The sequence below is a fragment of the Varroa jacobsoni genome, unplaced genomic scaffold, assembly GCF_002532875.2.
Source record: "Varroa jacobsoni isolate VJ856 unplaced genomic scaffold, vjacob_1.0 scaffold_974, whole genome shotgun sequence".
Classification (NCBI taxonomy): Eukaryota; Metazoa; Arthropoda; class Arachnida; order Mesostigmata; family Varroidae; genus Varroa; species Varroa jacobsoni.
The window spans coordinates 48,439-74,876 of NW_019213876.1; the positions used below are offsets into that span (position 1 = coordinate 48,439).

Sequence of the window (26,438 nt, forward strand, 5' to 3'; positions counted from 1 at the left end):
CATACGCTCGTATCCGTTCTGGAAACTTAGCCAAAGCTAGAAGGCGAGTGCCATGCAAGTTTCACGCTGTATGTGTTTATGAATGACCGATCAGCTGATAAAAAGCTGCGCGCACGGTTCTTTCAGGAACGCCCGAGTTTAGACGCTCAAAAGCGGCTTTTCATGTGCTACTAAAGTGTTATTCAATTTACATGACTTTAGATGAAGCACATTTTATGATAACCATGATCTTTTTACTTTATGTATTTAGTGCTTTGGAAAAAGTGCAAATATATTTTTTGTGGATTCCCAGTTTTAAGTTCTCGCTATGATGAAGAAGGTAAGTTTGCCATTAAGTTCGCGCAATTCGGATTCATATAGTTTTTAGTTGAGCTTTAATTTAAAATTCACATTGTCAACTTGATGGCTATGTTTTACAACTATGGACTTTTTATATTATAGAAAACGTGTATTTAATTTAGAACGAAGTATTACAAAAAAAATTCATATATATATATTTGCTGAATCAGTGCGTATCAGTTCGTAGCTTCAAGATTCCATGCCCCTTGGTACGGGGAAATTTGTAAATCTATTTAATGATTCTTTTAATTTTTCTCGTACTATTACAAATAAAATCAAGAACGGAGTGGCCTCATAACTACATGAGGCGAATCAGTGTCCCTTCCGGGTTTGCTTATCGAAACCCAAATTTGTTTGTCTCATCAACCCCTCTAAACCCAGGTGCGAATAGTTTGTCTTCAAATTGAACTTTTATTTACAAATTACTAATTTATATTTTAAACTTTTGGCGCAAATCAGGATTATAGTACGTAACATACACTTAACGATTCAAAAATTTTCTTGGTGTTTTTATCGAGAACCGCGGGCATCCAGTACTGGTAAAAAAAAAAAGGTGTTCGGATTTCAGAGAATGTATCACCCAGTGCGGTTATTCTTACTCTAGTTACGTACTTGCTTAATTTTGGAGGTCTAGAAAAATTTCAAAATTCGCAATACTAGCTCAAAATATCTTTATTTGTAGGAGGTAAAGTTAAGATATCTTATATTTCTTTGGTAACCTGGTCAAATTTCTTGCGTTAATGAGCTATATCTTGGGGTCAACATCAGTCCTTTCAACCTAGCTTTGCTTCAGAAAGGAAATTTTTTTAAAGTACTATTTATTCATATTTATATACAAATCGTAATTAAGCAACTCAGAACAATGCGCTTTTTCACGTTGCTATCTACATAACGGAATGTTGTGCCGTTATTTAGTGGTCACCACAAAACTAATGACGAAAATTTTAAATTAGAAGGAGCGAGAAAATAACCAAAACCGTTATAAATTCCTCCAAGCACCAAGCGATTTATGCTCGTGCTCTTCATAATGCAGAAAACAATACAACTGGAAGCAAATTTTTGTTAATCCATTTTATCAATGTGCCATATAAAATCTCTGTAATGGCATACCGGTGGTGTGTTTACGCCCCAAAGTGTAGCGACATGTGAAGCGCTGGAGGTTCGAACGGGAAGTAAATATATCTTGTTTTGCGCTGGGGATCAGCCATGTAAAACAGTCCGTGTCTGATAAAATTTGAAACATTTGTTTTAATAATTTCGAGCACAGGAGCAGGTATCACAATGAAGAATTAGAGATGTCAAAGCCAGCGTTTGTCATGGAAGCGACCTGACTGTCAGTTTGGTACGGAACTTCAACTAATTCGGCAAATAGACCATATTAGTACACTAAAATGCGAATTTCGCAAATGGTTTTGATTATTGCATCAAGCTATTAGTGGTCCGTGTGCCCCTCAAGCCAAGTTCAACTTTGTAAGAAGTGCCCTGTGTACGTATATGTGTTCACGTCACGTCCAATGGCTGTACCTAAACCCTTTGCCTAGAACAGGGTAATTTCGTCTGCGTTACATGTCGATTATGTGGCATGCCGATTTCACTGAGAATATGAACATACTTGAAATTCAGCACCATCCCCCAACAATGCCTTGGGATATTTTTAGGGGTGATGGATGTTGATGGGGGTTTTTCTAAGATGCTCAACTTATTCTTGTCGTATGAAGTGAAATTAAAAAAAACTACTCAGGATACCTCTCTTCAATCAACATTTAGTCTACTGCGGTTCTTCTACAGCCACCGTAAACGTCAAAGCGCTAAACCGAATTATATTAGATTGGGCAAAAATCTTGGAGAATTCATTGCACGGCTCTCTTCTCAGGGTATTGTTTGCTTATTATGCCGCATTTCACTGGAAGGCTCGTTCTCTACAAACGACAGCGGTGTTGTTTGTGATTGTCAAATTGCTAACGTTTCTAAGTTGGTCCTTGGAGTCAACCTTATTTTGCCTAATATACCATCATTTCAAAGGCACTTCGAAGCTATATTAGAAAGTAACTTTTAAAACTTTTAAAATTGGGTTGCGAAAACAATGTGTGGAATTGATGATTCTTCCATATCGACCCATTCCATATCGTCTACTTATTTACTTCAAATGCGAGATTCAGTAATCGATCATTTTGCTATATCTGCACATTTTAGGCCGTCCAGGCGTGTAGCGCATTAGTGCACTCTTGCGCGAGTACCTTCCACATGTTTAGGACCATTAGTCGGAGTGTTGATCATGGTCACAGAAGTGTGCATATCCTGGGTATCGAGACAAGTTGCGACGACACCGGAATCGCAGTTATAAATGAACATGGTAAGCCACCTAGTAGTCTAAAAGACGAATTAAGGTGCGACGTCACCAAACAAATCATTATACTATTATTTACATCTTATATACCACCATCTTGGTCACTAGAACTGCGTAGGACCCCTTATTAAACTTAGCTCCTGCTACCAGGACAAGCTTAATTAGATCTAACCAAACAAGGAAGCAGTTCAACAAAAAGCCGCACTCATCAAAAATATATCGCTTTGTCACAATACTTCTCCGACTAATTTAATTCAGGACAAGTTAAGAATTCACGATGCCACTGCACTAGGCATGTTGATGTTCTTTAGCCTAACTCTGACTTGAAACTTCTGACCTTTTAGTTTATCACCACTCGACAGCTTCTTAATTCTTCAAGCCATTCATGTCTTTTAATGTTACTAAAAATAAATTCTATTCGTTTGCTATGCTTACCATTTACTGTCGCTTATGTTATCCTACTTTGGTAATAAATGAAAAAATTTTACAAACAGACTTAGTCTTTATTAATCTCAGACTGTTATTGCTCTCGAAAAAAAACTACTTGAATTGCTGAAATAAGAACAGGTGCTGTTCATGTTTTTATTCAGGCATAGTACTCGGAGAGGCACAACATTCACAATTGGCTACACATGTCACAATGGGAGGCATTATACCGCCACTTGCGCGTTTTCTTCATGAAGAAAATATCAAGCAAGTTCACAAAGATGCTATGAGATCCGCGGGTATACATCCAAGGCAATTGGATGCAGTTGCTGTAACTACAAGGCCAGGATTAAGCTTAAGTCTTAAGGTACTCATCGTAAACGCAGACGATACGTCTATTACGCCTTTCTATCAGCATTACTATGCCAACATGTATGCACTTTCCTATAAACGGTGGAATAATAACGTTATAACAACAAATCTTTCTTATATCACTCTGTGCCCTAGTCATCAATAGCTCCACAAAATACTATTTACAATATTATATATGAAGTTAGTCGAACTTTTATAGATGGTATGTGTTTGTGGTATTAGCGACAAACGATTTGTATATGGTCACACGCCATGCTGAAATCTCCTAATTGTGATGCGCGTAGATTTTGAATAGCGAAACTGAATGTCATTATTTAGATGGCACGAATATAGACAATCGAGGGATACCGAGTGATTTCTTGCAGAATGCATCCGTGCCAACTCTCGCACCGATTGGAGTAGTTGCACAGTACTCATACTCGATAAATGAAGATCGTACTTCATACAGATGTATAGTTAGTTGTGTAACATTGATTGTGGACAGCAATGATGGCGGATAAACGTGGAATGACTTTCAGGTGGGGTTAACACACGCGAAAGCTTTCTGCCGTGAATACTCTTTACCAATGATTAGCGTGCACCATATGGAAGCGCATGCATTAGTGGTACGAAGCTGCATGCCGGTAAAATTTCCGTTTCTCGTATTGTTAGTTTCGGGAGGACATTGTCAAATAGCTGTTGTGCAAGGTGTATCGGACTTTGTTCTTCTTGGAAGTACATGTGACGACGCTCCCGGTGAGGCATTCGACAAAGCTGCTCGACGACTGAAGTTGAGTAACATGGACGAGTATCGAGCTCTCAGTGGAGGAGCTGCCATTGAACGTTTAGCCCGACATGGAGATCCCATGGCTATCGAATTTACTTCGCCAATGACGAAACGCCCGGACTGTGACTTCTCGTTTTCAGGTGCGTTATTCACTCAGATGTGTAGTGTTGCGAGATGCCCACAGCGAGCTTACAGACGTCACGTAAATATACTTAAGGGACAATCTAATTATTATATATATCATTATAGGACGATAACGGTCGGAAAAACCTAACAATAAAATTGCTTATTCAATCAGTAGCGTTATAGTATATATATATATTTTTTTTAATAATCTGTCATGCTCGATCTGGAAATTTTAGATATATTTGCTTCTGATGGCCCAACGCACGCGGGATGTACACACGTGATTAGAAATTGTGTGAATGCTACTGAAAGGACTTTTTTTAGGAGATAAAGTGCTTCCAGTTTAAGGTTTAGGGAATAAGCTTACGTGTCTGCCCAAATTTTTAGCTGATTATACCCGAAACTTACGACCGTACGCAATTACTTCGTAAATACAGGAAACGCTTTCGGAGATGACGTAGTGAAAACGTTGATGCTTGCGATTCTGGTAGACCGGAATCTGGTATGGATAAATAAATCACATATATGGCAGCGATACTATTATATTTTCGAATTTGCATTTATTCTCAAAAATGTTGTGCATTAAAGCCATTACATCCTGCTTGCTGAAGGCCTCCTCGGAGTCCAAACTGTTGATGTTTTACGTAGTTGTTAAACTTCGACCGATTATGCGGCCTGGCTATCAATGACCCAATTTATGAGTCTAATCTATAAAAAAACAGGATGTGCTTGTTTCACAAGCAGAGCTTCAACTAATGTTGGCATTTTACGTGTGGCGGACCCAGGTTTGAAGTACTCGCTAATGAAAAAAATTATGGAACGGGAACGTGAACTTGGTATCGAGGGAGATGCCCTTCTACCAAGCATTCCGGACTTGTGCGCCAGTTTTCAACATGCACTTTACATTCATATAATGAAAAGGGTTCAACGAGCTTTTACATTTTGTAGAAGAACAGATTTGGACTTCGGACACCGCCTAGTGGTCTCAGGTAAGTTTGAATGTATAATTGCAAGTACACATCCCTATATCCACAAAGACCGTAGAGCGATGGCAGGGTAACTGAACGCAGTATATGGCAACTTAGTAAACAATCTATAATTATTTTCTATATATCAGCCATAAATCGTGAGATGAAGGCGTCTAGTTGTTTAGATTTGAAAATGAAGTAACGCCTGTATGTGAAGGTCGATAGGCAACTGAACGAGAATGCAAAAGATATTACCAGATTGGCTTTTAGAACGCCGTTGAAGCGCTGCACAAAAAGTTGAGAGTTTATATCCAACAGTAGTAGTCAACGGAAGAATTACTACAAAATACTATGATCTTCATTGCGCCAAAAGTATCTATTTTTCTCCCACAAAATGATAATGTGTCAGTATTCAAGTTTTGAGGGAGATTAGAGGATACTGGTGATTTAGATAGACGTAGTTATTTCTAAACGTCAATGAGAAGGCTTTCCAAAGTCAACCTTTGCACCAATAAAACGACTACTAAAACAGATCAATCTGTTTACCTTATAATAATATGCTCGATATAATGCATCGGTTACCGTAGTCGTTTTCGAAATATTTTCAAAGCCAGACAAAATGTTTCAGTTAGTATTCATCCGCAGTGTCAAACCCCGTGTCCATCGGTCTCCCTTCGATATGCAATCATCATCCTTGACAAAGATGGAATGGTTTAACGACATTTTTTCCACATGTATTTTTGAAGGTGGTGTGGCTTGCAGCTTGTATTTGCGACTTATGTTAGAACAATTGTGCGAGCGACATGCTGTTGATCTGTTTGTACCACCATCAAAATTATGCTCCGACAACGGGATTATGATCGCATGGAATGGTATGGAGCACTTCCGGAGCGGCGGAGTTTTAGTTTTACCGGACAACCTCGACACAGTCGAGTCAATGGTAAGATGCGTATGTTTCAGACATGCTCGTGACAAAGTGAGCCGGCAAGGTACTGGCCATCTGCCAATATTTTAAGATTGAAACAATTATTCAGTATTAAGATTCTAACGAATACGATGACGCTGAAGTAGTCGCGTGTGAGGCTATGGAAAATAGTGGAACTCGAAGTCGTTGTGATTTAGATGATGTGGAGCCGCTCCCACCTGTCAGTTGAAAAAAATATTTTCGCTTTATGCTATTTAAGTATATTTTGCCTATTGCTATTTACGTTGGATTTCAAACGTCGACTTGAACAATAACTGTTCAATTGTTTATGATAGTATTCTGTTGTTATTAAACAGTTTTTAGACCCAACAAAGCCTGATTAGTATAATACACTCCTTAGCTGGGCCTTATTCCAATTCTACACCGCGTCCTTGGAATGGATTTGCGAGACACGGAGTGGAAACTTCAGTATTGCAAAGAGTTCGCTTTGTCGCCCATGTAAAGTCTTCCCGTAAATTGTCGTCGGGAAATTTGAAACAAGTTCTCATAAAATATAAAACGTTCAAAAACCCATTATCGTGTTCCTGAAAAGTAAACACTTATTTCGTTAATTACAAATAAAGGACTTTTCAAAGTTGACACTTCTTCCGGACGCAAAATCTTCAGATATTTACCTATGGTGAAATGCTGTTTATGGTTAGCCATATTTCTCGATCTATCATTTTGAGCAATTCTAATACGATACGGATCTGTTTCAGGCCAAATGTCCTCTGGGACAGGATCGGCGTAAGGACGTTGCTAAAGAGGCAATACCTTCCGAAAAGTTCAGGCTCGATTTGGACCGCTTAATGAAAGACAGCGGCAATATAAAATGGCAGAACAAGTCCGACGAAAACTATTATGGATAGCGAAACTGTTTTATATATTCAGGGTCTCATTGAAGACTAACACTCGTCACCAATAAACGTTAGTTAAACACATAGAAGAATTACAAGTAACAATGAGTATCTAGCATCATTTGCAGTATTAACGCGCCTTGAAGGCTACATATAACACTGTAAGCTAATAATTTCACAGCTAAATAAATATGTTACCATTTACCACTGCATGTAAAAATACTGCACAATGTATTTCATTTAAAAATGATTTTTTGGGGAACTACACTTCTTAATAGCCTTAATAACTCGTCGCTATGTAGTGGTGCATTTTTCTCGAAACACATCTGCAATGGCAGCTGCGCCAGAAGTTCGAGAATTTCTCAGGTGAGTCTGTTGCCTGCTTAAGACTTTGAAGATAGGTGAAGCGCAAGAAAAGACACTGATCTCTCTTGATTCCACCCCAGCTTACTCCACGACAAAAGATAATCGACTGCAAAGAGGCGTGGATTGAATTTGTTATATATGAATTAATTCCCTTGCGAGCGGTGTAGTAGTTTGTAGTTGTGTTCTGCATAAGTTCAATGTACGCGTCGGCAGAATAATCTCCATCTTCATCCTCGATAATGAAGATTCTTGGACGCTATCATAATCGTTCGGCAGTAGGACCAAATCACCCAGACAGATACAGTCCCAGAATTACAATGTGGAGATGAGGCGCATTTGTGCTTACACAAGGTCAGTTCTCAGAAGTTTGGCTTGAGACAACTGAGAACAACATCGCGGAAGTAATTCTACGGAAATCATGTATGCAACAGCGAGACACGCTGCTCTTTCTGCTGCTCGTCACGGTGGGGATAGCGATGATGATGACGGTAGCTGTATGCGAATTTGTACAACTCTAGATAGTTGATGAACGCGTGTCATGTTAAATCTGACATTGCTCTAGTGGGCATTGGAGCAGAAGGGGCTCCGTCAACCGTCAGGCTTCAATGAACACGGATCGGGGTCACAGGTCGCAGTCGCACTATTGATCACGCCCCAGCACTAACAGGTTCATGCGCCACCTATAGCGCGACAGACAGGCAAACAGACACCGGTCTACATAGCTTTGCTAACGAAACTAGCGCCACTCAGTGGTAAACTACCACCGAACATTAATAATTCTGGGTTTGGCCCAAATCAAACTGAATCTTCTCACTAAGCAGTGGTAAACGCGAATATGGAAATACAGAGGGTACTGGACATTAGCAAGATCAAAATCTCACAGTGATAAATTTTTGTTCAATTTTGTCGGCCTATTTAGTCATCCAATGAATTCCGAGACTAAAAACTTGCAGTGACGACATAATTGGACCAACGGATTTTGCCGAAAATGACGTTGCGGTTGCTTTTCATCATTATCAGTACGTCAACGTTAAGTAAGTACAAAAGCTAAACATACAAATCAGGCCTCCAATGGCATCCTTTTACATGTGAGGCCATTTAATTAAGTTGCAATCAATATATTAAATAAAAATTAATTTTGTTTCTGCATTTATTCCGCTCTTGGAATATTTGGACGATGGTGATATCATGTTTATCTTATGGATTTTAAAGCGGGTAGCATCGAATTGTTTACCTAATGAGACGTAGAAGTTTATCCTATATTCAACGACCTTTCCACTTTTGGTCATAGTTCTTCTGTTTACTTAGAGAAACTATAATATTCAAAACTTTATAGGGCTCGGAAAGAACAGCGTTGAAAAAGATATTTCGTTCAGAGATTAAAATTAAGGTTTTCCTATTGTTTGCTATGCCTGTCATCATTACGCTATGTTGATTATTAGGTAGGGCCTTCCAAATACATATCGTCGCTTTCCAGAAAAAATGTGAGAATTGGGCCTTTGGAAATGCTAGCCGCGAGAGCCTAACTAAAGCCGAAAGCTTCTTTGCATAAGAAGAAGACGAAATATTGCATGGCAGACTATTCTCTCGTGTTCTTATTTGCCGAATTTACTGCATGTTTATATCGTTTTTCAGTTGTGGTAGGGAACAAAATGGAAAACCTTACATTTGATCCCGTTTTCTAACTAGGTTTTCAAGCTTCCTTGTTCCATTATGTGTACGGTTCTAGCAAATTTAGAAAGAACTAATCGATACCCGTTCAAAAGAGTATTTTTAGTGATGTTCCGTTACAACCAGATTGTAAGTAAGGACACTTCGTGCGAAAACGGTTACACTGCTAATTGTTGACCTCAAGCACGCATCATAAATAATAAAAATTAAGTAAACGGCAGAATAAAACCATCAGTGTTTCTCCTCCTTAGTTCCATCAAAAGTCGAGCAGCAACTCGTTTAGAGTAAGAAACTTATTTGGCATAGGTGCAAAAATCACTTACAGAGATAACTGCTACTTCGTGCACGATGCATGGGAGCTGATTATTGTGGAAAAAAGTAAATTCCCGGCCAATGTAGATAGAATGTCCAGAATGTTGCATAGATTGCTGTGCAGCCGTGGGTAGATGAAATGAAGACCATTTATTTTCCGTCGAAATCTATCCACTCTGACCGCTCAGTGTAGAGCTGACTGGTTGGGGGTGTTCTAGAATGGGCGCATGTGGCCACCGTACAGCCCAGATCTCAGCCCGTATATGAGGCGTGATTGAGCAAGGGCCCAACGAGTCTCGACATAACAGTTCGCTCACTTGCACCTTCATCTAGAAAAGACACACACAACTGCAATGGAAATGAAAAGCAGGCAAGCGGTTCAAGCCCCAAATTGAGAACGGGATCTACGTGAACGGAGGTTACGTGGGTAAGCATGGCCGTCAAAAATGACACGCTTAGCGCGTCCAGAACACCTAGTCGAGTGCATGCTTTTATTTAGACATAGTCTTATAATTAACACATGAGATGAAGCTTCGTTCAAAGTCGACCACTTTGTATAGCTATCACTTTGATTTATACGCAACATTATAAATGGCATTTTTCGATTGCATTTTGTCAAGCTGTCAGTCCAACTATTATCCCTTTCACCAAGAGAATAATGCCCGGTATTTTTTAACTTCTCTATCCTTTCAGCTTTCTGTTTGTTTATCTAAGAATTTAATAAGCACCATGAAATCTCTGTAACAGATTGAGTTTAAAAGTGGGACTTGAAATTATGCGATAATATGTTAAAAGTATGGATACTTTAAAAGGAAGTTAAGTTTTACCTAACCCATTGGAAGCGAAAGTACTTAGCCACACATTTAGATCACAATGGCCCGACAAAAAAGGCCACGTGGTATTATTCCGTCTATCAGACTCAACTATAACAAAACCCTAAAACCAAAAAAGAAAAGAACTATTTTAATTATTCAATTATAGAATATATAGCTAGGATACATATGGAAACGAAGTATGTTAAATTATACTTCGTAAAGATTGACACAGATTCCTTTAGAAAGGCAAACCACAATATCATTTCATGAAGTATCAAGATTACATAATCAAACACAAATGACCCGCTACCAAGACCGCTTACCGTTCTGGAGGCGAACGGAAGGATATAGGGTGGCAAATCAATAAGAATCAAGCCATCTAATTGTACAAACATGCGTTTGTGCCATGCGATTGGCCCTGTTGCGCCAGCAATCTTCAGTTTACGTTGAAAAAATGCAAGCATCACTATTAGGTTCTTTTTTTATCTGTCCCTCCTTTTCCACCTGAAAAAGAGCAGCATTTACGCCTGCTTAAAAATATTTAGAGTACTATAAGTAACGTACTCTGCACCACATAAGTAAGTGAAGGATAAAAGAAGCCTAGAAGTACTGATTTGAAGATGCTGATCGATAGAAATGCATTTCAGCCCGGTCGAGCTCAGATGAAAAAATATCGACCGAGCTTTCATACTGAGGTGTCGTCTGCATAGAGGGGAACACGTAATCGGGTATTTCTCAATAAACCAATATTTGACTTGACAAGAAGTACGATTACAATAGCTTTATTAAAAGAAAAAACTGATTGAAACTGGCCTTGAGCTACCGCATACTTAGAGTAGCGCAGATATTTGCTTTCCCTGACACGTTAAGGCGGAACGCCAAAAGGCCGGTTTTTTCTTTGTTGGCAGTAATCTCGTTTCCATTAAGAAGTCCTTTATTATTTGAAGAACCTTTATGAGTATCGTCACGCACAAAAGGTCCTTCGTAATTCAGAATGGTTGATAAGAGTCTGCCTAGGTTGTCATATTTTTTCGATGTTTTTATAAATGACAAGCAGTTCGACCGCTTATAGTCAACTGCCAGCCTTTCGGCGAGTGCCGTTTCAGTAGCTCTTTTCTAACAATTTAATGGCCAAACATTCATGATATCAACATGACACAAAAAAGCAAATTTAAGAGAACCTAGTTTTGCTCAAAGTTTTAACCAGTTGTGAAATTGGAATAAGTTTAATTTAGCATTCCGAAGCAATTCGAAGTTGGTATGACTTTAGGATTTGTTGGCAGTCATCAAATCAAGTATTAATTGGAGCGAGATAAAGAGAAACAGAGAAAAGAGCAATAACTAAATATTTGCACCTTGTAAACTAGAACCGTTTACTCTCCTGGCGTCTTTTTATCTTCTAGCTCTGACCCTGGTTTAACCGGTAGCCAACCCTGCGTTCAATGAATAATGTATACGATTAGTAGCTGGCTTTCACTGTTCTCTTTGTACTCGTACCGGCTTTTGTGAAAGCATAGAGGTCTCTAATTTTCGACAAAAAAACCAGTTGTAACATTTAGACAAAACTGCCATAATACAAACATTGCAGTTATTTCTACGCGTCAGGCCATGCCGCAAGGTGTTGGATACAACTCAACCGAGTTGGAGAAGTGGACGTCATTGGTGGTCGAACGTTGTGGCGAAAAACTGGCCAGAGTCTTTAAAAGCTTCGGACCACTTTTGCTTGAACGGCTTCAAGAGAATTTCAACTACCAAATGTCGCGCCTTCCTGATATGGACCCAGACCTTGCTTCAATGGTCAGTAGAGATGCTAAATTTCAGATCGCATGTACGAGGACTTGAGTGTTCATTACACGGATACGTTAAATAATATTGTCTAGGAAGGAAAATAGAATATACTGTTTGCTGAAAGTGTTTCCACGTACCACACAGATTGTCATGCTAGTTTCTACCTAAGCCAACAGAGATGAAGGCTCAACGCTGTTTTTGCACAAAACAGTGGTATACTGCGTTTGTTGAAATGGGCCCGCCAACGTTTCAGCGACAGATGTGATAGGCGCGCCGCGTAAAAAATACATTCTTTCCAGTCAACGAGATATGCGATAGATGAACTACTGCTCCTTCAGAAAACAAATAAGGCATCCTAATCACCTAGTGGTTTTCTAAATTCGGTAGGACGGTGTCTAACCATCCGTGAAAAATAATTAAGCCTACCCCTTAAGCGTACCACGCTACGTTTTTAGGCCCGTGAAAGCCTCACAAGGCAACTTACGTGTACGTGTACATCCACATGCTCATACACAGAGCCACACAATAAACGAAAAAGAAAGGACAATTTTCGTTTACAGAAACCAAATTCCACGATCTAGTAGTTTTCTCTTTCTTTGCTTTTCGTCTATTCTGCTGCTTATGTTTAGAGACGGTGAGAATGATGTAACGTGGCTCTGGAGTGAAACTTTATTTCAAATACAGGGTGCGTGTTTGCTTTCCTCTTCAGGCTAATATCGTTCTTAAACTACGTACAATGGATAAAGCAGAGCTCAATGCTTGTTGCAGGCAAGAAGTATGACCTTGTTTGAATTTTGGCTCCTTGCATACGGTCAGCTAACGGTACAATCTCGAGCGCATCCCGAACTGGCCTGTCATGGTGTACTTTGCGGAGAACAATGGAGACCCGATCAGGTATTGATCACTAGGGTGTTAGTGTTTCTTTCAAATTGCATACAGGATTAATACCTGAACTCAAAGATGCAGCCCACCACACATCAAACACTTCTGAATTTCGGCAATACGATATCGAAGGTGGTTAGTGAGAGCCGTAAGCGGGCATGTATTATCGCGGAGTTGAAGCTATTCGAAGGTATAAAGTGTGTGCCTTTTCTCGTTCGCGATTGCTGTAATAAATCAAATCAATATTTTATGTGCTATCAAATAGCAATAACCAGCGAGAATTTTCCAAGGACCATTAAGCATCCACAAGGTAGCATGATATGGTTTTGCTAGATCGGTATTGCATTGGTGAGGGTAAACTCAGTCTTCTAAGACCCGTTCAAGTTATCACTATCATTAGTTTCGCGATCCTGAGTTGATATTCTATCGCGCAGGGAAGTTATGTAGCGCGAAAAACCACTGGCAACGTAATATGTCAAGCACCACAAGCAACGTCATCCGTATTGCGCATTTATAATCAGGGTATCGATGATCTGGAATCAAGTGTGCTACAGATACGTTCGGGTCCAACGAAATTTTATCATAGTGCTTTTGACATATTAGCTTGTTTAAGAAAATGTTTTTCGCAGATTAATAAGATATCGAGATTAATGTCGTTCATTAATTAATGTCAAATTACAAGTACTAAAAGCATGTTGAACACCTGTGTAAATGGCACATCTGCAGATTTGTATTTTGTTTTCTTCTTCTTCTTCTTCTAGTTTGCTAAGCTTGACAACAGCATAGCTGGGTGGATCACAATTCCACTGTGACCTTTCATGTAAGGCAAACAACTTTTTTAGAGTGGTTAAGTCGGGCGTATCATATTGGAGCACAACGCTTTTACCTTTTTCGGCAGCTATCCAGTCGGTATCTTCACTGCATATTAGTAACTACTAGTTTATCTTATTCGCTGAAAAAATATTTGTTGTGCCGGTCTCCTTGAGAAGAGAAGTTCACTTTGTTGTGATAGTTGAAGCAATTGAGTTGTAACTTGCAATAACCATAAATTTAAAGCTTGTAGGGTTCAAAACATTTCGCAGGTCCGAGTAGCTGTAGATGACGGTGCGCCGTGCTCCCGTGAAGGACGAAGTGGTACGTGCGAAAATGGCGTGTGTACGTACGACCGAAATGCTCCTCAGGCATCGCTTTAACAGCAGCGGCAGCAGCATCTCGCTATGGCAACCAATTCGTTATCGGAGCCAGCATAATTCGGCATAGTCGGCAAAAACCACGCTACCTGTGTGATTTATTTGATGGCGGGCTAAGATGGTGCACACCGCTAACAACTGTAGTGTTGCCATTTACGCACAAGCTACTATCCACAGACCTTTGCTGACCGATTGATACCAATAAAATTCCAGCAGTGTCTTTCTGTCGTGTTTGATCGGAGTTATAAGAATTTCTACGTTTGAATTTAGGCATGTTGCGTTTATTCCATTACGGCAATGGATAACTGATTATAATGATTGGCTCTAAGGAACAACGAGATCAAAAAGAAAGTCAATTACCTTTTGCTTTAACGGATAGGGGCGCCCATCGGGCGAAAAAGAACACTAAAGAGAGACTCACGTGCGTTCCGCTTGCAAATATAGAAAACTTGAAAGAACCTTCGGCTTTAGTCCGAATAACTTAGACTAGGCTGAATTATTGTCTTGTGTGTTCCACTTGAGACCTTGTCTGACGCCTAGGCCACGAGAGACTTCATCGTCGAATGACGAAAATTATTAGAAGAACAGTTTAGGTCATCAGTTATAACGCACCAGATTTTCGTAACAGCAAACGTATGATCGTCATAGCTCAAAAGCATTTCAAGCCATATTACCAAAAGGATCGGGGGAAATCAGTGATGTGACGGATACGTCTTTATCTAATATCAACCAAATCCACTTGTGTAGAGGTAAATTCGTTCATGCTTTATTATGACATTAGGCGACCGATTTACGCGCTCTCGCACCGACTAGAAATGTTAAAGTGAGGACTGAATAATTGACTGGAGAGCGCCATTTCGAACAGACAAAACACACATTTGTAATACTTATAATCTTGTATATACACTTTATTGTTTGAGTATCATACGGCGTCATCGTTTCCATTAAATTATATCTATAATACAAAGGAGTTGCTTTCTGCTAGGCGAACTTTTGCGATTCCCGCCATGACTTAAGTTTCGACCGCCGTTGTGCAAATGTAGATAAACAAGGTCTCACTAAGTTGTGCTTTTTGCACGGTAACAGGCGGTCAAAAATAGTCTATAGCATGCTGGAAAAATTCAGCCGTTATTACTACTTTTTAACTACCACGTCTGCACGTGATACTAGGGCACAAAATCGCACTAACTAATATTGGGTATTGTTTCCTATTAGTTTTTAATCATTTACGCTATTTTCAACTCAGGCTATGGGCGTCACATATTTGCTTCTCGGATACTTTTTTGGCTTCACTGAGAAAAGACAGAGCTCAGACAAGTCAACTTTCTTATAATGCATCCTTCAGAGGAACTTATTTGTTGTATTAAAATGGTGAATTAGTAAGTTATGACTTGTTCCCGGTACTTGAGAGTGCGCTGCTGGGAACTGGGGATGGCTATGATGATATGCTGCAAACATCTTCTGCTCGGACGTTCCAAAACTATGTCCAGGCGTAAAGAGTTGATCATTTGGGACTCCATAACTATTGAAGCCCTGCTCGGTTCCAGAGAACGTCTGCAAACCTCCTTGAAACTGCTCTTGCTTATTCTGGGTCCATAAGTTTGTCGTTAGGTTGTCTAGAGCGGGTAAGCCGACGTAGTCTTGATTAAATGACTGACCTGTATTTTGTGGTTGATTTAAAAATGAATACAAGTTATCCTTCTGCTCTTGGTGATAACCCACACTTATGCTTGCCATGGTAGCTGGTGAGTAGCCGTTCTGTGAGGGAAATATGCTCGTCTGGCTGCCCATTGGCGACCTCCACGAATCACTAGAGCAGGAGCCGCTCGTGGCCATCACTGTCGGGCTAGCTGATGACGCTTCAGAGGACATCATCGGATGGCTGTCGTTTCCTGCTATTTGAGTGGAGGTCGTCTGCTGCGTTAAGTGCGAAAGCTGCGATGGCTGAGGGTGGTGTTGTGGCGGTGGATAGCCCGCAGCCGCGGCAGCAGCAATTAAACTTGAACCAAATGTGGCGGTCATGGGCTGGTTACCCATGTGCTTTCGCCAGCGAGCTCGTCGATTTGAAAACCACACCTGCACTCGAGCTTCGGTCAGTTTGGTCTTTTGCGCCAGCTCTTCACGTGTGTAAACATCGGGATACTGCGTTCTCTCGAAGGCGCGCTCCAATTCTTCGAGCTGTTCAGCCGAGAACGTTGTACGCGACCTACGAATCTTTCTTTTGAGCAAAATTCCGGGCTCTGAATCACAGTCTGACTCCTCTTCATCATTATCCATTGACAAATGTCCTGAAAAGTATGTGAAAAATCAGCTAGTTAACAAGTTATTTTCTATGCTCTCGTAAAAAGCAACCCATACGGTTTTGTTCGATTGCATCCACCCAGTACTGGATACGTTGATCAGTGGTCAGCATGCACATATAGTTAGTTATATTTTACTTGTTCATGTGTACTGGCTGTTATAAATCTTGTCGATGGTGTCTTGGAGATACCGATCACTTAGGAATACGATGATCGGGGTAGACTGAAAGCCAGATGCTTGCTCACTGCTACAAGTTTTTTTCTTGAAGAATCCCGTCGCCCCCCGGTAGACTGTGATCGGCCAGTTGAACATATGTAAGGCCTACTTTTCCTGACAAATTCCCAATTAGATCTAACAAGCCTATGCAAGCTAAGCTTTCGTACAAATTTCTATTATTGTTATAAATTTGAGTCTTTAGCGGCGTGATCTGATCTATTTATTGCACATATCTTGTAGTAGCCAGTGTAGAAATCTAGACTCAGCATCCGTCGAGTGGCTTCCATTGATTGTATAACTTTTCAGTTAGTCAACTGAAGAGAGTCGGCCGCTCATAGTCGCAATGGACGATGAGAGACCGGGGCCGAACATAACAAAGCGGGAGAACTAAACGCCGCAACGGTACAAAGCAGTCGCTTTCGGCTTATTCCGTATGTGACACACACATAACCTGCGGAGAATTATCGAGCCAATGGTACCAACCAGGCCGAACTGCATGTTATCCACCCAGTTTAACCTAAGGCCTCCTCGCTTCGTCGTGAAGCGAAATTGCGGCAGGCTGCTGACTGTCGGTCGGTGCGATGCGCTAGAGGGAACCAGCTTAAAGTAAGCGTTCACGACGTTCCTTAAGATTAGCGCCTAAGGAAAGGAAAGCATACGTGACAATGCGAGGGAGGCATTTACTAGCCAACAACAATAATATGTCAAGTCATCATAGCGGATTTGCTCGTTTACGGCAGCAGTGGTCCTGATGAAGGACAGCCATAGTAAATGTGCGGTAGCGACATTACGCCTCAAGCTGGTTGCGCCGCTTTGTTGGTCTTGTGAATTTGTCGTACGGCGCCTGTGTGATACACAGCTGTCATGTGGATTTACTACACATTCCGTCGTGTAATGACTGCTGCAAATGTGGGGTTACAAAAGAGTCTGCTATGAACAGCAGCGTAGTAATAATAATAATAATGGTAAGAGGGTAAATAACGCTGCACTCGTCGTTAGAGGAAGGGCACCGTGATCGAGATGCGCATGACTACTAACGTCAGTACCAGAGACGACACCGCAGAAATGGGACCTAGGAATACTCTCACAAGCTCACGCCTGTATTTAAGGCATCAGCCTGCCTCCCTCTCGATCGTAAAGCGACAAATCGCTAAGGTATCATCCTGTTGTAGCTTGCGATCGATGCACGAATCGCAGATAACGTGAGCATTGGAAGAATGGCAAACTCGAGAGTTCAACTGCGTTGCGTTTTCGCCATCAGTGTCACGAAGAAGTCCATAGAACGAAACAAGTTCGTTTATAAGTTTAATGCGTTCGACGTCCGTCCGCTGATTCATGTGACCAGCAAGGTATCATCACCTTGAAGCCGTCAGCAGCTTCAGCCCGACAGTTTGAAACAACAACAACAACGACAGCAGCCAGATGTCCGGTCTGGCCGATGGTCCAAAAGGGACGTCACCAAACAGTGAAGATGATTATAAATTCACTACTTTATGTTTCAGGTACCGACCGCAGCGGACTAGTGCATATTTATTCTATTTATCGGCATGTTAGAGAGCTACCTTTCTGTATTCTAGCTTCTGCCTCCAACGATTTTGCCTGTTGTTACGTCCACGTACAGGGCAGTGCCGGCAGCGCTGTTTGCGGCGGCAAAGGATTGACACCGGCGTGGGCCCCGCAGCGCGGTGGCTCACCAACGATCGTGGCTGAGGCTGCCACTTAGCTCAAAGGCGACTATTCTCTACACAAAACTCAATCATAAATAAATGTGAACATAATAATGTAAATCATGCAAATACAGAGGTCGTCGATAGAACATCGAAAGAATGTACTATATCTTGCTCTTCGGTATAACAAATATTCAAAGGACAGAAAACTAAGCAACGTTGTATCTATCCGATTCCTTTTGAATGTCGATATATGCTCGCAAACGGTAAGCGTTTTTTGCTTTTTTACTCTGCGGCGGGATCTCCCGGCTGACTTTTTACCGGTTCTGATCTACTCGAGATGCCCGGACTTCACTTTCCGTCTTCAGATCAAACACAGCGGGACGTCGTCGTTGTTGCAGCGACAGACAAAGTCTAAATGGGTCTCTGTGGACCGCATTTTCGCGTTCGAAACATTTGGTTAACTATTATTTAACCTCTAATTGATGATGTAATGGTCACATATTGTATAGCATACAGTTACGAATAAATTGAAAAATGGTTTTTAAAGGAAATGCGGATTCTGATGAGGACAATTTCTTCAAGGTTTTATCTTGGTATTTATTTTAGTCTAGCGCAAAAGGTCTCAATAAACCGTATATTCAAATAAGGCTCACATCGTGTCGAGATTACTCTGCTCCGAGGCTCCATTGAGGAAATGAGAGAAGCTTTCAAGAAATAATTACCCATGCTAGAAGTGTCATACAATAAGCTAGGAGCGAGTTTGACGATGTTAAAAAATTGCCTTTGCAGTGGAGGTTGTTCATTTGTAAGTTCTAGAGCTTTTCAACTGACTCTCTAACTTTCATTTAGACGGTGCAAAATTTATCTTGCAACAAAAAGAAGATAGCGGAAGCAGAAGAACAAGCGCGAAACGTGTGAGGCTCGTGCGCCCTGTTTGTAATAGGGTCATTTGTTTCTAGTCCTTCCGAACCTTCCCAGATTCAACGCAACACGCACCCTCTGAGCCCAATTCGGTGTCTCAATGTGTTTGCGTTGTACAGTACTAGGAGGAAGTAAAGCTTTGCATAGAAATTAGGGCCTACGACGGTGTAATAGTACGCACTTTTGTGTTGAGAAGACCGGCTTACAGGCTTACAAAACATGAAAGCGTTTTGGAGTGCTTGTATGGGTCAATGCAATAAATACATGCTTAGTTTATATGAATGGAAACCGTGCTGACGTTCTTTAATCACCCAATGCAGTGTCGGGATAATATCAAAATGTCGCGTTCAAGTTCCGCGTCAGCTGGGAATGCCGACAAGCGAGGCTGAGCTACTTTAAGCCTGCCGGTCATCCATCTTGAGCCCTGCGGCATTCCTACTTTGCCAGTGGTGCAAATGAGCAACACAATACGATGATCTCATATCGATGTCATGTTGTGAAGGTGAAGTCAATAGCTTCAAACGGGTCCGCCATCAGCCTTCATTTCGGCGGAGGCCGAGTCGGCGGCAAAGATGAAAGAAAAAAGGCTGTTTGAATGGCTACAGTGGGGGAGCACAATGCAACAAAACGAGGGGCGTCTTTTCACTGCAAGGTGTGATAGCGTTATCGGTCGAATCGAGGTGTCGCCGCCGTCTGCAAGCATAAGAGTCCTCGTGGGTGGTGCAACCTCTATATATATTGTGTCGTACAAAATCAGTTTGCAGCTCGGGTCTCACTTAGACACCTAATGAGAAGTAGCAATCTATCCAATCGTTCCAATGTTAACTTATGTGATAGAGATCTTGTAATACGTGAGCTACGCTTCATGCCATATATTTTTGTGCGTGTTTTTAGCTCTATTATGCAACTAAGTTTTTTGCACTGTAACCGACCTAATTCACCTAACCTAACTCTTGTGGCATTCACCTAAAACGAAAGCATACTTCGGTAAAAGACGCAAAAAGCTCAATGCAGACTAATGCCATTTTTGCTGTTGAACCTAACATACAAAGTAATGCGCTGGTTGACAATTCATTCAACAAGGTTTTGAAGTAGTCTCCGTGGTATACTCTAACAATTTTGGATCTGTTCGAAGCTTTCTCCCCATAAAGTCGCGTGTCTGTGAGACCGTCTTCGGTTTCTGCTCCAAGGATTTCAACAGCCCAACTCCATTACGTTCTTTTTGCTTAAATAGAAGCAGATATTAGTATCAGCCTCAAGCCAGTCTTGTGTCACTATGATCGGGGTGTGTAACTGCAACATAGAAATGCCTATACCGAATATAGACTGGGGCCAACTATAATGAGTGTTACCTGGTCTGATCTTATAATTGCTAAAAAGCTAGAACAACGAGTTTGGGGAGCCGGGTGGAGATATTTGAGAGAAAGACAATCTATAGAATAGTTCAACCGACTCCCTCCTTGATCCTCCCAGCCTTTCCAGGGGTCGCGGGAAGACAAATCCACCCCGCGCACCCCACAGCTTCCCTAAGTAAGGTCCGTGTATTCGTACAAGCGTCTTAAAGCCAAGCAAGGTTAGCTATCTGTGTATTTTATGCGAATGGTTGGTGTGCTGTCCCATTATGTGTAGCGTATCTAATTCATTGCTCCGCACATCTGCCCTATCCCTACTGATCTGGTCTGATCTTGTGACGACCCCGCTCCGACTAACTCCCCACCTCATTCATTCATCGGTTGGCTTGTGCCCCCCACCCGCCTCGCCCCGCTTCGCGCTAGCTTGTCCAGGTGTCTGAGACGCGCAAAGCCTGCCAACAAGCTGTGTACGCCTATATAACGAGCGCCATAATATTATAAATGGCCGCCAAGTTGTACGAATAATCAAAGTTCGCTTGTAAATACAGTCACTGTTGGGTTGATAAATTCAATTAACGGCAATATACTCAATCATTTCAACACTACTCATTTCAATTGTTAGTCTTAAGCTAGATATTAATCAAACGAAGTTACAACTTACCACCAAGGATTCCATGGATTGAGTGATCAGCTTTCTGGCGACAAAATTCGCTATCCCAACTCGAGTGTGAATGAGCTACTTTACCAGAGTTACTAATGTCCTCAGTGTCTCCAGGACTGGAGGCCCGACTTCCACGAAGTATACGTGAAATCGAGCTTACCGAAGGCGCACCAGCTTTATCGCAAATACCATCTTTTATTAAACGGTCCCTAATTTCCCATGAGTAAATTGTGGGGCTCTCCTTCTTGTACTCCTCAATTTTCATTTCAACCGTAGGTGTCGCAACGCGCGGCTTTGATCCGCCGATGACCCCTGGTCGGATACTGCCTGTCTCCTGGTATCGGTTGAGGATTTTCGACACGCAACCGTGGGACACTCGTAACTGACGCGATATTTGACAGGGTCGAATTCCAGTAGCCGCCATCTCTACGATTTTTAACCTGATGTGGTTTGGCAAAGGCCGTCCATTAATAAACACACCGCCCAACTGGTTCATACGTCCTTGACCTGTAAGTTGAACCAATACAGGGTTGGTTGAATGTATGGATGCAGTTAGACAATTTGTGACTATAAATAACAACAACATAATTACGCTGGGGCAGTGTATTAGTATCTCTTAATATGGCGAATCAGATTCCTCAATGTTTGTCGACTTCCGGTAGTTCGTGCAAACGGCTCGAATAAACCTTACTCCGGAGTAACTTCGCTACATTAGCAGCACGGACGAAGGTACCAAAAGAGCATTTGGAAATCGTTAAGAAGCACGGAAGGAATTTTGAGGATAGGCTTCGCTACGTTCAACTATGCCGTCATTTCGTTGAATCTGGAAGTTCTCGTCGTACCCATATCAGTGTAAATCGGTCGGATCGGCACCCCCACCATGTTCTATTTCCTTCCGGCGCATCTGCTTCCTTCTAGGAGCGCTGGCACCTCAACGTCGAGTTATCAGCTCTCACACATCTCTTGCGATCACTAACAGCCTTATGTTTGTTTGAATATCAGCGGTCGAACGTCTCAGCATCCGTTGGAGCGCCTCTCAGTACCTCTAATCGAAGTGAGCCGTTTGTCGTGCAGAAGGTCTACTGTAGCTTTGCCCTTCCCAGAACTACACCAATTCACTTCTCCCACATCCATTGAAGCGTGAGTCGAAATCAGTCGGCAGACCAAACGTAAACACCGTGTATAGTAATAGTTACAATATTTTAGTCATTTTTCAAATCATACACAAATAGATCAAAGGCTGAATGGTGTTTCGTAGATCTCAGATACGCGCCCTTAACCTGATTTTACCTGTACTTTCAATGTCGTAAATCATGTTAACAACTGCCTAACATAAACTAAATTAGGGTGCGCCCTTGGGGCCACCCACATCGAATCGGTGATAATTTTCAATTTGTATTCGTATTAGTCGTTTAGGCGTGCATAACTCTGTGCTTCTCTTTTTGAGACTATTTTTGAACCCGAAATCCACTGTAGACCTCGCTTTTCATGAAGCAAACAAAAACCAACAATTTCTATTGTACTTTTCGATTCTTCAAGACTGGAAAGCTATCACCGATTTCATCAAAAGCAGTAGTCTGCTAAAGAATATGCTTTGTTAGGGTGACTTAGATTTTGTAAATGCCATAATTAAAATTATGATTGACAAAAGGTCAGTTAGCTAACGAGTAGGCCGCTATTACTTTAGAATCAACGACAGTTAGAAACATTGTTTCAGTCACTGGTGTTTATTTAGTGTTTACTTTTCATATGCGTATAGTTTTTTCCGCGGTGACATTTTCGTACGGCAGTACAATATACAACGTCTCTTTCCGATCAGCTATACTAGATTCAAATACAGAGAACTGCGTATCAATTTGTTTGCCGGAAGCTTGGCTCGGCGAGCACCGTGTTTATATAATTTATAAGACTCTAGCACGTTTAGGTTACGTTATTTATAAAAAGCACAATTATAGCAAGGGTAACTCCGAAGCAAAACACACTGGAAGAAATAGCGACAAGCAGATCTGAGAGGATGACTCGGTAATGTGTCCTTACGAATTAGGTATTATAAATGACAGTAGACAATGTCAAAATGAGTAAGGATTCATTGCGCTGAGGGCAGAATATATATCAAAAAGAAACCTATGTCTTGAATGTTCGAAGTAGGGCTGCAGTAGGTATCTTACGTCCGAATTTCCTTACGTTGAAATCATTATTTCATAGCATACGAGTGGTAAGAAACAATCTGTTACGAAACGGTAAAGTTCAGAGGAACTTGACGGCTGTCGCAAAGATACAGGATAGATGGAGTTGTGAGGATAATATGTACAAAGTCGTGTGGTCGTTGTTGACCTGGTTTGGGGTTGCAGTTGAGGAAAATTGGGGTTGGGACTCAATAGTCAGCCCCAATGGGTGAGTCACCGTTGGAAATAAGCAGTCCGACCCAAGACGATTCGATGCGCTTCCCATAATCAACAAGCTTGTCGGAAAGAGAAGTGCCTATACGGTGGTAGGACAAGAAACTAGGAACAAAGTTTCACCATGTGTATCGGCAGACACGGAGATGGAATCGAGTCAGCTATCAAACAGTCAAAAAGTTCTCATCTTGTAACCTATTTTACCTTTACTGTTCTCAAGTTCGAATTTCCTTTATCAAAAAATACAGCTCTTCGAAGACCCAGAAGGACTACTTGATTTCGCTCACAATGCATAGCCTTTACAAGAAAGAACAATCACCAGTGTCCAGTGTTAAGTATATATGTATACCTGTACGTAGTTTACACACAACAAAGAAACACTACACGTAATCACGCACCTTGGAAGGGGTATCCTCCAAAAGCCATTGGTCGTACGCCGCTAGTGGCAGCCGTGCTACTTTCTTCGGCAGTCATCGCCTGCAAGCGGGCTTCCGTTGCAGCGTCGGTTGCTGTTTTGGAATAGCTTTGTGCACGGAATGCACCTTGTGCAAGCCGTTCACGCACAACTCACTCGGCTGATGCGGCGCGTTGTCGCCGCTCGTTGCAGTGGAACTTGTGCGGACTCTGACAAGTCCAACGCTACACTGAAGATTTGCAGCCACGGGCAGCTGGTACAGGAAAATCGAAGATCCCGCCTGCACGCTCTTGGCTCCGCCTCGAGGGAGGAGCCCACGAGTTCTCACGAATAATTCGCTCCGCTTCGTTTGCGGAGCGAACCGCTGCTAGCTCGCTGCGAAGTCGAGTTAGCTCGGAGGCGACTGGGGCGGCGGTGGTCCGACTCGCCCGTCTGTGGGGTTGCAGCCAGCTCAAGCTAGTCGGTCGCCGCAGCATGCTCGGCTGGTCGGTCTTGCTGCAGCAAATCAACGCGCTAAAAGATCGTACAACGTGGGGTTAGTACCTTTGTCGTCAGGGCTGACCGTTGCTATTCCGTGTGTCTTCTGCCCAGGTCTACACTGTCGCTTTACACTCATCGTTCTTACGCTGGTCTGGATCATCGATCCCATCGATGAGCCGCCATCGCCGATAGTTTCCTCGCTACACCGACAACAATAACAACAACAGCAGCAGCAGATGCAGGGAGGTGACGATTGCAGGCGGGACCGCTGCTGCGGCGAGATGAGAGCAGAAACATAACAAGCGGCAAATATTACCGGTCGTTGAACACTACGAAGTTGACGATGTCCAGCTCGAAAAGTTTATCCAAATATACAGCGTAAAAGCATACACACACGCTGACGGCCACGACACGGCTACTAAAGAGATCTAAAAACAACGCGTTGCTGCCGCGTCAAATTTTGATCATAGTAGTGGTCGTCATTGTGCTATTGATTCAATCCTGAAGAAGAGTGTGCGGCGGTAGCAGCAGAATCCTCGGGAGTGGCTGAACAGGGCGTCATCATCAATATCATTCGCGACGATTCGTGTTGTCTTTGGACGCAAATGTTGAAAAAAGACAAATATACAACCGGCGCGCGCAAACAAGCACGTCAAAGAAGCTGGAGGCGTCATCATCATCATCCACAAACACACACCCTACGATGACAGCGACAATGGTAGAAGTGGTGGCAGCGAACGTGGTGGTGAATACGGGTAACAAAACAATGAAAAATCGTTTGCAGTTGTTTGTGACTGTGATCCAGCAAGCATGACTCGTATAGCTATCGCGTATTCTCGTACCGTCTATGACAAGGCGTACGTATGTAGGGGCAACGGCGACACCATAGCAATAGCTATAGGTGTATAATAGCATCTATCCGTCGCAGCTTCATATTCTCACAGTGGTTACGGCCGCTTAAAATCCACCTTCCCAAGTAAATCTAAAGAATACTCACATGTTCTGAATTGCCGTCGTCGTCACGTTTAAGGAACTTCAAACGAGATCCAGCTGGCGATATGACAAACAAAGCTGTAATTATTTAATTTTAATATTTAACTTGTTTTCCTAACTGCAATATGTCCCCGTACCGATCAACGAAAAGCGATGTACAAATGCATCTTATTCAACAATAATGTCCGCCTTAATTTTGCCTGTTTTTCTGTTCCAACCGATTTGTAGTTATGTTTGTTGGCAGCTTGTAGGACCAGAATAAAGCAATGGCGCCTACGTATCAGTCAATGTACAACCGTACCACTGCTACCTTAAGGCAAGCGTATACAAGTTACTGGATGGTAAGTATTAATTATTATTACGCAAAAACTTTTTATTGAGTAAAGGATATAACACTGCGTTACCGAATAGTTTTTTTTTACTTTTATACAACTTGGTTATTGGTCCTACTATATATATATATATCAATCACTGTTATATAATATTATTTCTTTGCATAATCACACTTTAGGACTTCGTGACATAATCGTTCGAAGGACTACAATTTTTCGACATCGCAGCGATCTTTTTTCTTGGTGACTTTTATGTCTTTTTTTTTTTTTTAACAAATAGGACAGTAATAAGGCTTTCGTTAAAGTTGTTATAGAAGAAAACATCTGAAACTAGAGATGCAAATTTATTTATCCATTTCAGTTATCTCTGGATTGCAATGTGGGTGTGTTGTCATTTCGATACCAAAATTTTGAGTACCTTACTAGATAGTCGGGCCTGCACTTCAGTACTTCATGCTTACAGAGATAATCGCACACACTGTCTTCGTTCTAGTCTCTAGGAAATTTGA

At 41.7% G+C, this 26,438-nt stretch overlaps 3 protein-coding genes and 1 long non-coding RNA gene across 4 annotated transcripts; 2 read left to right on the plus strand and 2 right to left on the minus strand.

Moving 5' to 3' along the window:
* Positions 1-89: 89 nt before the first annotated feature.
* Tcs4 (Threonyl-carbamoyl synthesis 4) lies at positions 90-7,387 on the plus strand. Its single transcript, XM_022842173.2, has 7 exons — positions 90-319; positions 2,533-2,692; positions 3,277-3,479; positions 4,003-4,390; positions 5,162-5,365; positions 6,091-6,284; positions 7,028-7,387. Exons 1-7 carry the CDS (start codon positions 308-310, stop codon positions 7,175-7,177), a joined length of 1,311 nt encoding a protein of 436 aa, XP_022697908.1. The 5' UTR covers positions 90-307; the 3' UTR covers positions 7,178-7,387.
* Positions 7,388-7,515: 128 nt separating this feature from the next.
* LOC111265463 (uncharacterized) lies at positions 7,516-14,420 on the plus strand. Its single transcript, XM_022842177.2, has 4 exons — positions 7,516-8,565; positions 11,918-12,126; positions 12,886-13,011; positions 14,082-14,420. Exons 1-4 carry the CDS (start codon positions 8,520-8,522, stop codon positions 14,190-14,192), a joined length of 492 nt encoding a protein of 163 aa, XP_022697912.1. The 5' UTR covers positions 7,516-8,519; the 3' UTR covers positions 14,193-14,420.
* On the minus strand, positions 12,764-14,073 carry LOC111265465 (uncharacterized). The gene is made up of 2 exons (XR_002683474.1): positions 13,886-14,073; positions 12,764-13,223 (listed from the first exon to the last, which is right to left on the minus strand). It is a non-coding gene; the product is annotated as an uncharacterized LOC111265465 (long non-coding RNA).
* Positions 14,421-15,066: 646 nt separating the features above from the next.
* On the minus strand, positions 15,067-24,791 carry LOC111265443 (paired box protein Pax-3). The gene is made up of 3 exons (XM_022842132.2): positions 24,108-24,791; positions 21,311-21,817; positions 15,067-16,477 (listed from the first exon to the last, which is right to left on the minus strand). The coding sequence occupies exons 1-3, from the start codon at positions 24,181-24,183 to the stop codon at positions 15,531-15,533; spliced, it is 1,530 nt and encodes a 509-aa protein (XP_022697867.1). The 5' UTR covers positions 24,184-24,791; the 3' UTR covers positions 15,067-15,530.
* Positions 24,792-26,438: the final 1,647 nt, after the last annotated feature.